Raw genomic sequence first — 13,013 nt, 5'->3', positions numbered from 1 at the left:
GCCGTCTTGTTCATCCTCTCTCCCCTATTTTTATTGCTCCTTAAATCCCTGCTTTCTGGATTCTACTTCATGGGTATATTCAAACTGTACTTTCAGCGTCCCCAATGATCTTTATAGTCAATTCCAACTGTCTTGCTCAGTCCTCATTCTTTTTTGCTTTTTAAGAGTATTTTGTAATTGAGTCAGCAAATATTTATTAAACACCCATGGTAGTGATTTGACAATGAATAAAAAGACACAGTCTCTGCCCTTATAGAGCTTCTAGTCTGATAGGAGAAATTGACATTGATCAAACAATCACAAATTACAGTCGTCCCTTGGTATACTCAGGAAATTGGTCCTAGGACCCTTTCATATACCAAAGTCCATGCATACTCAAGTCCCAAAGTTGGCCCTGTGGAACCCTTCAAATTCATATTCCTCGAATACTCTATTTTCAAGCTGCCTTTGGTTGAAAAAAAAATTCGTGTATTAATGGACCCATGAAGTTCAAACTTGTGTTGTTCAAGCATCAGCAATGTTATAAAATTACAACTGTGTTCAGTGCTAAGGAGAGGCAAATGGTTCAGTAAAAACACCTAACACTAAGGAGACTTGGCATGGTGTCACTGAACCAAGAGTTGAAGGATAAGAAGGTAAAAGGATGTGGAGGGTAGTGATAGGGGAGAAAGGAGTTTTCTAGGTAGAGGGAAAAACATATGCAAAGGTCTATGGGGATAGGAGCTCAGGAAGATTCAAGAAACTGCAAGAAGACCAGCAAGGAGACCAATGGTAGAGATAAGTCGAAAAGATAGGCAAAGTGTCAGTTATGCAGGTCATGTAGATCAAGGCAAAGTATGTACAAGGAACTAAAATGTACTGAAAGGAAAAAAAAACAGCCCCATTAAAAAGTGGGCAAATGAGTAGACACTTCTCAAAAGAAGATATATGGGCAACCAACAGACACATGAAAAAGTGCTCAGCCACACTGATCATCAGAGAAATGTAAATCAAAACCACATTGAGATACCACCTAACCCCAGTAAGAATGGCCATCATTAATAAACAACAGATGCTGGTGAGGATGCAAAGAAAAGGGAATGCTTCTACACTGCTGGTGGGAATGCAAACTAGAGTGACTTCTATGGAAAACAGTGTGGCAGTTTCTAAAAAAACTATAAATTGGTCTTTCATATGACCCAGCAATCCCCGTACTAGAAATATACCCAGAGGAACTCAAATCATTCTACAAAAAGATATCTGCACACGCATGTTTATTGCAGCACTATTCACAATAGCAAAAACATGGAACCAACTATGCTGCCCATTGAAACTGGACTGGATAAAAAAATGTGGTACATATACACTATGGAATATTATGCAGCCATAAAGAAGGGCAAATATATGGACTTTGCAGAAACTTGGATGGATTTAGAGTGTATCATACTCAGTGATCTATCACAGAAACAAAGAACAGAGTACCATATATTCTCACTCATAAGCGGACCCTGAACATTTACCATAATACTATAAGAAATGAATTGGCAGTAGTGGGATACTGCTGGGGTTGTGATGGGGCACAACATCAATAATGGTAGCTGATCTCAAATCAGGCAAGTGAGGACCAAAGGGAGGTCCAAACTTTGCCTGTGTGATGTCCACTTGTATATCTAATCCTGAATTGTACCACACATCTTTTAAATAAAATATAAGTTGAAAAAAAATTTTTGTCTTCCTAAATGCAACATATTTAAAATATTTATTACTAATTTTTCCTCCTAAATTCACACTTGTGATTTTTCTATTTCTATTGGTTGTAATATTATTTCCCTACACTTAAGAAATAATCATTCCTTAGTTATGTGCAGAAAAATGAAATTTGATCCCTATCTTCCCCATATACAAAAATTAACTCAATATGGTTTGAAGACCTAAATGTCAGACCTGAAACTATAAAAATCCTAAAGAAAACCTAGGAATAACTCTTCTGGACATTGGCCTAGGCAAAGAATTTATGGCTAAAGCCCCCAAAACAAATGCAGCAAAAACAAAAATAAATAAATGAGACTTAATTAATCTAAAAATCTTCTGCACAGCAAAAGAAATAAACAGAGCAAATAGGCAACCTATGGAATGGGAGAAGATGCTTGCAAACTATACATCTGACAAAGGTCTAATATTCAGAATCTACAGAGAACTCAAGTCAGTAAGAAAAAAGCAAATAACCCATTAAAAAGTGGGCAAATGACACGAACAGACATCTCTCAAAAGAAGGTATATAAATGGCAAAAATGCTCAACATCACTAATTATCAGGGAAATGCAAATTAAATCAACAATGAGATACCACCTTACACCAGTCAGAATGCCATTATTAAAAAATAAAAAAACAACAGCTGCTGGCATGGATGTGGAGAAGGGAAATGCTTATGCACTGTTGGTGGTAGTTCAAATTAGTACAACCTCTGTAGAAATTAGTATGGAGATTTCCCAAAGAACTAAAAGATCTACCATTGGACCCAGCAATCCCACTACTAGATGTCTACCCAAAGGAACAGAGGTTGTTATATAAAAAAGACACCTGCATCCGCATGTTCATCACAGCACAATTCATAATTGCAAAGATGTGGAATCAACCTAAATACCTATCAACCGATCAGTGGATAATGTGACAAAAAAGTGAGTATGGAATATTATTCAGCTATCAAAAGGAATGAAAAAATGACTTTTGTAGCAATTTGGATGGAATTGGAGAACATCCTAGGTGAACTAACTCAGGAACAGAAATCCAAACACCGTTCGCTCTCACTTGTAAGTGGGAGCTAAACAAAGGATCTGCAAAGGAATAGAGAATGAAATAATAGACACTGGAGACTCAGAAGGGGGAGGGGAGAAAGGAATGGAGGAAGGAAAAATCACCTATTGGGTACAATGTGCACAGGTGGGGGTGGTGAGTACACTTAAAGCAGAGACTTCTTTGCCACAATACAAAGCAACCATGTAACAAAAAACTATTTGTATCCCCTAAAGTTATTGAAATAAATAAATAAAAAAGACATAAATATCCTTATGTATCTAATAATCATTCTATTCTATCAGTTGTTCCCTAGTAAAGTTTTCTTTCTCTTCCATTTTCTGTTTACGACTGCAATTACTTGTGTTACTGGTCAGGTCCAGGACTGTTCTACTTGCACACAGTAAATTAATCACTATAACATGGGTTTTGCAAAAGAGAAAAGATTTATTCTCAAGTGCACCAAGTGAGAAGGTGGGAGAACAGTCTCAAATCTCCCTCCCTGAAGAGCAGACTTAGGGATATTTATGGATTAGGGAAATGGGGTGGTCTAAGGTATAGGAAGAGGTGATTGACAGGGGTGAAAAAGTACCAGGTTTATTCTGTGCGAGTGTAGTCAGAGTTCATGGCATTTTATAGGATGTATGTACAGAAAATGGTGATATTAGCATGATCTGAGGGTGGAGTTTTTGTCTCTCTGACTGCAAAAGGCCACCCCTTGGGCATTTGTGCAGGCCTAGTTGAAAGGTCAGTGGTCTTGACCAGTTTGAATTGAACAGGAGCTGGCCTAAGTTCCCAAAAAACAGATGAAGTGACCATTACCATGGAGACCTATGAATGTTACCTATAAAGTAGCCAATGAAAGTTAAGTTTCTGTGTTCAGTGGTGAGGCCTTCAGCTACTGTGGCCTTCAGCTTCATGAAAAAGAGGGGAAAAAAAGCTGGTGACCAAAAATAAGTAGGGCAGGCAGACATGATCAAATTAACCCCCCAGTTTCACTAATTCAGCCCTAATTATTTAATCCTTAAATTCTTTCAGTAACACTTAATAATAAGACAGGATATGGCTGTTAAAAGACAAAATTACAGCAAATTTAGTTTAAAAATCAAATTGGCTCTTATTTGTGATTATAGAATCAGGCAGCACTTTATTCTGTAAAATAGAATGAGTGTTCAGATGACTTGAGCAGAGAAGTTTGGCTTTATAGGCAGAAAAGGGTTAAAGAAAGCAGAAATGGAACAAAAGGTGAACTGGCCTGTTCAAAGATTCTTTCCTTATAGGGTTAAAGCAGAGGGGGCTTTCTTATCATGCTGGCTTAGGTAAACTGGGTCTCTTCTGATTGATTCTTGTGATTTTCCTGATTTGGGGAACCTGACCCATTTTAGAGTTCAGTTTGACTATGTGGCACTTAACATGAGTGACTTCATTCTGGTTTGGTTAGGACTCTTGGGAGGCTAGTCCAAACAATGGCCTCTCATAAACTTTGTTTATGACACAGTAAAGAGTGTAGGCTCATATTATGGTGTCACATTATCTTTGCTCGATTTTGGTTCCTCTACTTCCTAGTTTGTGACAAGGGCATGTTACTTAACTTCTCTTTGACTCAGTATTCTCACTTATAAAATAGGGATGATAATTGTGATACTGTGGTTTTATAATAGGTCATATATGTGTGTATATATATGTATGGGTGTATATACATATGTGTGTGTATGTGTGTGTGTGTGTGTGTGTGTGTGTGTGTTTTGTCCTGGTTTCCTGGTACACAGTTCCTAAGAATGATAGGAGTGTCTTTTTGAGTGCTAGTGAGATGACTGGTTGCAGTCTGGGGGGCGTGGGATGGAGGAAAGACCAAGGCATGGTTGGAGGGTTGGGACTTTCAGCCCCAACCCCAGGCCTCCAGGGAGAGGTGAAGGGCTGCAAGTTTAGATGATCAACAATGACCAGTGGTGTAACCAGTCATGCCTATGTAATGAAGCTTCCACAAAAACTTACAAGGATGGGGTTTAGGGAGCTTTCAAATAGCTGAACATATATGAAGGTTCATCAAGGTTGACATGACCAGAGAGGAAATGGAGGCTTCATATCCCTTCTTACGTTCCTTGCCTTGGGCATCTTTTCCATCTGGCTGTTCACCTGTATCCTTTGTAATATCCTTTATAGTAAATGGCTAAATGTAAGTAAAGTGTTTCTTTGAATTCTGAGTTTCTCTAGCAAATTAATTAAACTCAAGAAGTGGTTGTGGGAGCCCCCAGTTTATAACCTGTCACTAGAAGTATAGGTTACTTGTGATAGGCATCTGAAGTGGGAGCATTCTGTGAGAGAGAGTATAGTAGAGAAAATAGTAATTTTTTTTCCATTTTAATATACAAGTATTATAAAATAATACCACAAATCAATGAAGAAAGGACAAATTTTTGTAGCAGATGATGTTAGAAAATCTGACTCACTCTATGGAGAAAAATGAATCTTTACTTAAAACCATATCACAAAGGAGGCCTTCACATAGATGAAGGGCCTGGATATTAAAACAACAGCATAAAAATAATAAATCAAAACAATATCCCTAGAAACCCTGCCATAGAAGTCTTCACAGAGGTAGAACTACAAATGTATAGTCATAGAAGCTAAGTGAGGAGAGTTTTAAGAAGGAGACATCAACTAGTAAAACAATTTCAGTGAGTGTATGAACTAATAAGGAACAGATAAATCCAGCTATTAGAACAACATGTTTGATTGCTTTGGAAAGTGGTGAGGCACCGTTTGTAACACAGACATACCTGAAGGATTGTCTGCAGCATGTTGTGAGGTTTGAAATTCATGTATTTCTCTCCCTATTCATTCATAGTGCTTGCTCTGCATTCATCTATTCTTGCAGGTCACACTAGGCCCCGAGCAGTGGATACTGTTGTCACCTAGACTGATTCCTGGGTAGACAGGATCACCAACAATTTTAATTCCTAGAAGTTTATTGGGATTGTATTAGTTTCCCATTGCTGCTGTAATAAATTATTGCAAACTTAGTGACTTAAAACAACACAAATTTATTCTCTTAAAAGTTCTGGAGGCCAGAAGTCCAAAATGAGTCATATAAGGTTAAAATCAAGGTGTCAGCTGGGCTCGTTTCTGGAGGCTCTGGGGGGAATCTATCTCCTTGCTTTTTCAGCTTCTAGTGGCCTCTTGGATTCCTTGGCTTCTGGCTTGTTCCTCCATCTTCAAAGCATGTCACTTCAATCTCTGCTTCTATAGTCACAACATCTTTTCCTCTTCTGTAATCAAATCTTCTACATTTCTCTTATAAGGACATTTGTGATTACATTTAGGGCCCACTGGATAATACAAGACATTCCCCATCTCAAGATCTTTAACTTAATCACATCTTAGAAGGCCCTTTTGCCAGGCCAGAAGTTAGTATGTAAAGATATTTGGGGGGCAATTATTCAACCTATTACAGAAAGAAAAATCAGAAACCAGAAAGCAAAAGACAAAAGGGTAAGTACAGCTCATGGGGTATTTTTTGCAATGCTCATGATTTTAAGGGTCTAATGGTGGTGGTATGGGGGGAGCCCTTCATTGCAATGAGGACACAGTCCCTGTTGCTATCCCTAGGGTCTTTAGGCCAATGTGGAAATTTGGTGTAGGAAAGAAAGCAGCTCATACTGGTTGGTGTTTGATTCTGGATCTTGAACAAAAGATGATCCTCTGCAAGTTTCTGACCTCCTTTAAAAGATGTTACAGAAGTTTTTGTCACAGCACAGTGTCGCCGTCAACATGTTGTCTTTGGAAGACACTTCTTCACGGCACTTGTACTTACACCTCTGCTCTGAGTACATATGTTTCTCTCCTAAAAATGAAGAAGTCTGTAATAAGTGTTAGAAGAGATTATCTTAATTGTAATTTACTGAAACTCAGCATCTTCTTCTCTGGATCCTTGGGGTCATATTCCCAATCTCCACCTTACCTGACTTTGGACACCAAGCTCCTCAGTGGAAAGTTGGGAATTACCCCTTGCTTGCTGCCCAATGTTTATTTCTTGCCTAATCACCTAGCAGGGTTAAATGATTTTAAGTTCTTTATCCTAGGCACTAGCAAGGATGATTGTTCTTTGAAGGCATTTTTAGAATCTGCATTGGCCCCACTTACCACTGTAGTAGGATGTGGTTGAACATAACTCATCTTTTTTTGCAACGCAAGTGCCTTGGCCTGCCGTACACTTCCATTCTTTTGTCGTTGTGCAGGTATTACACCTGAGACCCATAACTGCAGGGTAGAGAGAATAGGGTATTCAGGCTGGACTGCCTGGGAATGGGAAAATGAGTTCACAGCATCAGTAAGGGGCTATAGGATAGCATAACGACTATACGGTCCACTTACTCCATTAGCTGGCATTTATAGAATTCCTGTTTAACTTAGCCTTGTGAGTTAAACTATGAGGTGGATAAACAGAATGATAAGACACAGGCTCTGTGACCTCGATAGGGTTCACTTATATTTGAGGGCAAGAAGAACATGTAAAATATTAGAGAACATCAAAGATAATGTATAGTCACATTTAAATCATGTGATGCAGATTAAGAGTATAGTAATAAGCAGATTACTGTGGGCTGGGAAAATAGGGAAATATTTTAGCCAAGGACTTGAGTTGGCTCTAGAGATATAGGTTGGACTGGGTAGGTGAGGGGATGGAAAGAGAAGGTGTTCCAGATGGGGAATCATAATGAGGAAGAACACAGAGGCATGAAAGAACCCAGGCAGGAATGAAAACGCCATGTTCAAAGTGGACTGAGATTACACCCTCTGCTGATGGCACCATCTGGCTTGGCCTGACCTTTCCCTATTTTAAGGAAATATCTGCAACCAAGCAGAGAGAGGTGATCCAGCAGTGCCTGTGACCAGGAAGTAAGAGGAGAGAAGATGCAGGATAGGGAGATGATGTTAGAGCCCTTATGGATAATTTAGATGAAAGGACCAAGTTGTGGTGATGGTGGGGGAAAGGGAACAGGTTTTTCAATCTTCATCACAGGTACTCCAAGATTATAAAATCATAATTTATATAGAGCCCAAATGAGTGCTATTGACTTATGTCAGATTTTGGGAATAGTATTGTGGTTTCTCTTAATTCTAAATTCTATTCTCACTATTCTACTAAGACTATCCTCATAAATGTTGCTAGTGAATTCCTAATGATAAATCCAGTTGCCTTTGCATAACTCTAGAGTTTATTCATTTTTCATTCATTCAGCAATGTTGAATATAGTAGTGAAAGTGGACATCCTTCCCTTTTCCTCTTGTTTAGATAGAAAGGATTACGTTAGTTGATTTTTTTAAGCATGTTCTACATTCTAGACATTGTTCTAGGTTCTGTAAATGCAAAGATAAACAAGACAAGTGTTTTTCCTTAGTCCATACATCTCGGGGAGACAGACACTGAACAAAATAACCCTATGAATAATTAAGTACAATTGTACTGTGATATCAAGGAACAGTTAAACAGGCAATGAGAACATTTAAGAGAAAAGAACTAACTTATTTTAGAGAGCCAAGGAAGACTTCCTTGGGAAGTAGAATGTAAGCTGAGGCCTGGTGATAAATAAGTCAGCCAGGTAAATGGGTGGTATGGTGTGGGCAGACTGAACACATCATTCAGAGTGAACAACAGTGCAAAGAAACTTGTCCACTGAGGAACAAAGGTGCTACTGTAACTGGGGCACAGAGGATGGAGTGAGTTGTACTATGGGACATGGCTGGGCAGGTGGGCAGAGGTTACATGCCCGAAGTCCTCACAGGCCAAATAAATTTGATTTTTATTCTATGAGCAATGAGAATCTGTTGAAGAATTTTAAGCAGGGAATGATCTGATCTATTTATATTTATCTAGTAGGTCAACATGGGACCTGAAAAGTGCAAAAGAAAAAACAATTTTACTTTTATGTTCTACTACCCATTCAAATCTTTCTAAAGCTTGTTCTCCTAGTCCTGGAGGCAATTTCAGGCAAGTTTTATAGCTTCTCTATATACTTTTAGAAAAAAAAAGTTTTGCCGTTACTTTTAGGCATAAGAATAATCTTGGTGTAGTAATTAATGTGTTGAGTCCAATGTGGTGATAATAAACTAGCTCTATTTCGTTAAAAGTCCAAGTTTCTCACCAAAACCCCCCTCTCTCTGCATACATAGCCATGCACACCACACACATGCACATACATATGCACCAACATGTAGATCAGTCTTGCTTAGATGTTTATAATGAATGGGAGTGGGTGGATTTGACATTTTTCTCTATTTGCCTGTCTTTATTTCCTCCTACTCACCCCTGGCTTAACCCAGGCTTACCCAGTCATAGTTTCTGACCCCTTTCAGTTCATGTGAGGGAGTTAGTATGAGGGAGGGAAACAGGTAAAGGACAGTAAAGATTTCACTGGACTGGCTCTAATGCCATCATCTTTGGCTATGGTCGTTATTTAAAACCACTAAGTTATCTTAGACTTAGTGGTTAGCAAAAGCTGGCTCTTTTTTTTGGGGGAACATTTGTGGGTTCTTTAGAGTTTCCCTCACAAAAACATTCCACTCTACTGCTGTATCATGGGCAGTGTATTTCCCCTAGCTGGTGGTTATATTTTCTCTTGGCTGTAGGAAGCCAGTGTTCATTTCTAGCTGGGATACCTCATTTCCTCCACAGTCCCCCTTGATTAGGATTTCAAATATCTCAAGCCTGGCTTGATTTATGTGGCATGGCCCAGACCTGATCCATGGGAATGTTTATATATTCTCTCTGCTCGCTACCAATGTAGTTCAGTTATCTCTCAGTTCTACCATTTCAGGGCTGTAGTCACAGCCTCCTTCTCACTTTTTGATTCTTCCAGTCCACTGTGCCTCCTGAACACGAGGGGATGCCACCAAGCTCTAAAAGTGATATCCTTGAAGCACCTTTCACAAGGCTTCAGGTGAGGACACCCTTTCTCTCTCTCATAGGAGTCGGGGATAGGCTGCACAGTGCATGGACAACTCTCTTCAAAGAAATTGTCTCTTTGATCTTTAATCTCTCTGTATCTCCAACTTCAACATTTTAAAAATGCACTTTGTAAAGATAGGTAGCATTTTAATGTAATTAGAAAATAAGTAATATAAAACAAATATAGTAAAAAGTTGATTTCTCATTTCTGCTACCTGGCTACCAGTTTTCATCAGCCAAATAAAGAAAATCAGTTGTATTTATTTTAAAATATGTTGCAGATTGTTTTGAAGTATTCAAGCAAATATAAATGTATACATGTACCTTTTTACCCTTTTTCATCATTGGTAGTATAATATTCGTATTCCGCACTTTGATTTTTTGGAATGATGCATATTAAGTGCATAGTATTCCACTGTAGAGGTGTACCATGCTCTAATTAACCAGTCCCTTATTTATGAACATTTAAATTTTTGCACTTTTTGATATTTTACTGCAATAAACAGTGCTAAACATATAATTTCACTTGTGTGTGAGCATATCTGTAAGATAATTTTATACAAGAAGAAATGATGAGCAACAAGTAAACACATTTGTAATTTTGATAGATATTGCCAAATTGTCCTCCAGAGGAGATGTAACGAACTTAAAGTAATTTAAACTTTTGCTACAAATGCTTGAAAAATTCTTGTCTCACTACAACTTCAATACTATAGTATGTTGTCAAACTTCTGGATGTTGCCAATCTGATAGGTGAAAAATGGTATTTCAGTGCTCTTTTAATTTATACTCTACTTAGTATGAGTGAAATTTAGTATATTTTAATAGACATTCCACTTTCTTTTTTTTTTGAGTTGGAGTCTCACTCCATCACCCAGGCTGGAGTGCAGTGGCACACTCACTGCCACCCCAGCGTTGACCTGCTGTGCTCCGATGACCTTCCGCCCCAGCCTTCCAAGAAGTTGGAACTACAGGCGTGTGCTACCATGCCCAGTTAATTTTTGATTTATTGTAGAGACAAGGTCTACAAGTTGCCCAGGCTGGTCTCAAACCTGTGGGCTCAGGCATTCTACACTCAACTTGGCCTCCCAAAGTGCTGGGATTACAGGCTGAACCACTGAACCTGGCCTCAATTTCCTCTTATGTGAACTATCTATATATTCTACCCATTTTTCTATTAGGTTGTTGGCCTTTTTCTTTTTATAAATTTTTAAAGGGGGACATTGCATACTAGGAATATTACCTATATGTCTGTGGTATGAGTTGCTTTTTTTTCTTTTTGCCATGAAAAATATTTTGATTTTTATGTGGTCAAATTTGCCAATCTTTTTTGAAAAACTCTGGATTTTGAGTCATAGTTATAAAGGTCATTCTCATTTTTAAGCTTATATATAAATTATTCTGCATTTTCTTGTAATACTTTTATGGTTTATCATTTCTTATTAAGTGTCAAAAGGAATTGAGATAGAAATATAGGGTAGAAATATAATCATATTTGCAGCACATTTCATAGGTAGAAAGCATAGGAGTTGTTCATTTATTTTTGATTAGTGATAAGGAAGAGAGATGTTTCAAGAATGACTTCCAAGTGTAGTAGGCGATTGTTGATGCAAGACTGAAACTCAGAATAATATGGCTAGATATATAAAACTGGATATTTTCAGCATATAGATTGCAACTGAAGCTGTGGAAGTTGGTAGTTGACGTGGGGAAAGTATGAGTGGATAGTATAAAGACTTGAGGAATCCCAGTGTTTAATGGTCAGGTGTAATGCAGAACTATGTAAAACACACTTAGAAGAAGGAGCAAGAGGGGAAAAGAAAACTGAGAGAGTATAGGAGAGAATAAGGGAGAAAAGTGTATCAAGAAAGTAGGAATGAAAATAGGGTAAGTATGAATGAAAATCAGTAAATATGAGGTCTGAAAATTGCTGTCTTGTTTTCCTGCAGTTAGCACATTTTCTTTTTGATTAGTATATTATATGTGATCTCTCCAATATTCAGACACTCAGGTTGTATTGAGTCTTCAGGTTTTAGTTGCAACATTTGAGTGAGACTTGGAGAGTAGAGGTTTAGAACTTAGCACCCCTAAGAAGCCTCCCTTCACCCCTATTGTTGAAACTTACCCTCTTTGAGGTAGAGAAGAGATAAGCTCATGAGGAGCAGTGTGTTCATTTTCCTCAATGGATGCTTGTTTGGGTGACAGAGTGTGTGCCGAGTGAGGCATTGGAAAGGATAGCCACTAGCTTGCTTTATAAAGCTTAGATATTGCATCACAGCCAGTAAATAGAAAGGGAGGAGTCTCTGATACCATTATGAGGTGGAACTGCCCTTTCCCCATTCCCTTCTCTTATGGAGTCATAAATCTGTACTAGTGTGGAAAGTGCAGGCTGGTGAGCAGTGTCAAGAAAGGCTTCTGGCGAAAGTTTAATTAAATTTCCAACTGCTCTCCCTTCCTCCTTCTCCTATCCTGCTTTCCACCTTTCCTGCCCCACCTTTCTCTCCTTTTTTGGGGAGGGGGGATTATAGCTCACTGCAGCCTCAAACTTCTCAGTTTAAGCGATCTTCCCACGTCAGCCTCCTGAGTAGTAGGACTACAATCTCAGCCCCTCTTTTTTTTTCTGTGTGTGTCCACATGTGTGTGTGTGTGTGAGTGTGATACTGTCAGATTTCTGGTTCCCTAGAAAATTTTTTCTGTGTACTAAACAGAAGCATGTCTGTTCATTGTTAGACAATGACTTATAAAATGGGATGATACATGAGTCTCAGAATTCAAAGGTTTTCTGAGAGAGCTTTATGTAATATGTAAGTATACTGACACAGCTTACTCCAATACTAAAACAACTTTTTAAAATATAGGGCTTGGGCAAATGTTGGTTTTTGTTCTAAGAATCCTCATTACAGTTCCCCCAGACTCCTGACTTCCAGCATCATCATCTCCATTCCTTGGAAACATCTGAAATTTCCTGTGCCTGGGAGTTTGGAATATCTAGATAGGCTCTTGGAGATTCCCAGCAAACCTCTTGGATATGAGAAGTTTAGGAATAAAGGAGGAGATACAAGAAGAGCTTCAAGGTGTCAGCAGAAGTGGTTCTTTCTGGAGCCTCTGAGGGGAGAATCTGTTTCCTTGCCTTTTCAGCTTCCAGTGGCCTCTTGTATTCCTTGGCTTATGGCTATTTCCTCCATTTTCAAAGCACATCACTCCAATCTCTGCTTTCATCATCACGTTGCTTTTTTCCCCTCTTCTGTAATCAGATCTTTTTTACTTCCCTCTTATAAGGACATTTGTGATT

The 13,013-nt window shown here is 38.5% G+C and overlaps 1 protein-coding gene across 1 annotated transcript; it reads right to left on the bottom strand.

The window, feature by feature from the left end:
* Nucleotides 1-6,494: 6,494 nt before the first annotated feature.
* Nucleotides 6,495-11,994, bottom strand: PATE4 (prostate and testis expressed 4). Its single transcript, XM_008068069.2, has 3 exons — nucleotides 11,847-11,994; nucleotides 6,916-7,032; nucleotides 6,495-6,616 (listed from the first exon to the last, which is right to left on the bottom strand). Exons 1-3 carry the CDS (start codon nucleotides 11,992-11,994, stop codon nucleotides 6,495-6,497), a joined length of 387 nt encoding a protein of 128 aa, XP_008066260.2.
* Between the last annotated feature and the right edge of the window lie 1,019 nt (nucleotides 11,995-13,013).

The sequence above is a fragment of the Carlito syrichta genome, unplaced genomic scaffold, assembly GCF_000164805.1.
Source record: "Carlito syrichta isolate Samal-C Ts95f unplaced genomic scaffold, Tarsius_syrichta-2.0.1 Scaffold309859, whole genome shotgun sequence".
Taxonomy (NCBI): domain Eukaryota; kingdom Metazoa; phylum Chordata; class Mammalia; order Primates; family Tarsiidae; genus Carlito; species Carlito syrichta.
Note: the sequence above shows the minus strand (reverse complement) of the source record. Positions and strands in the feature narration are given on the sequence as shown.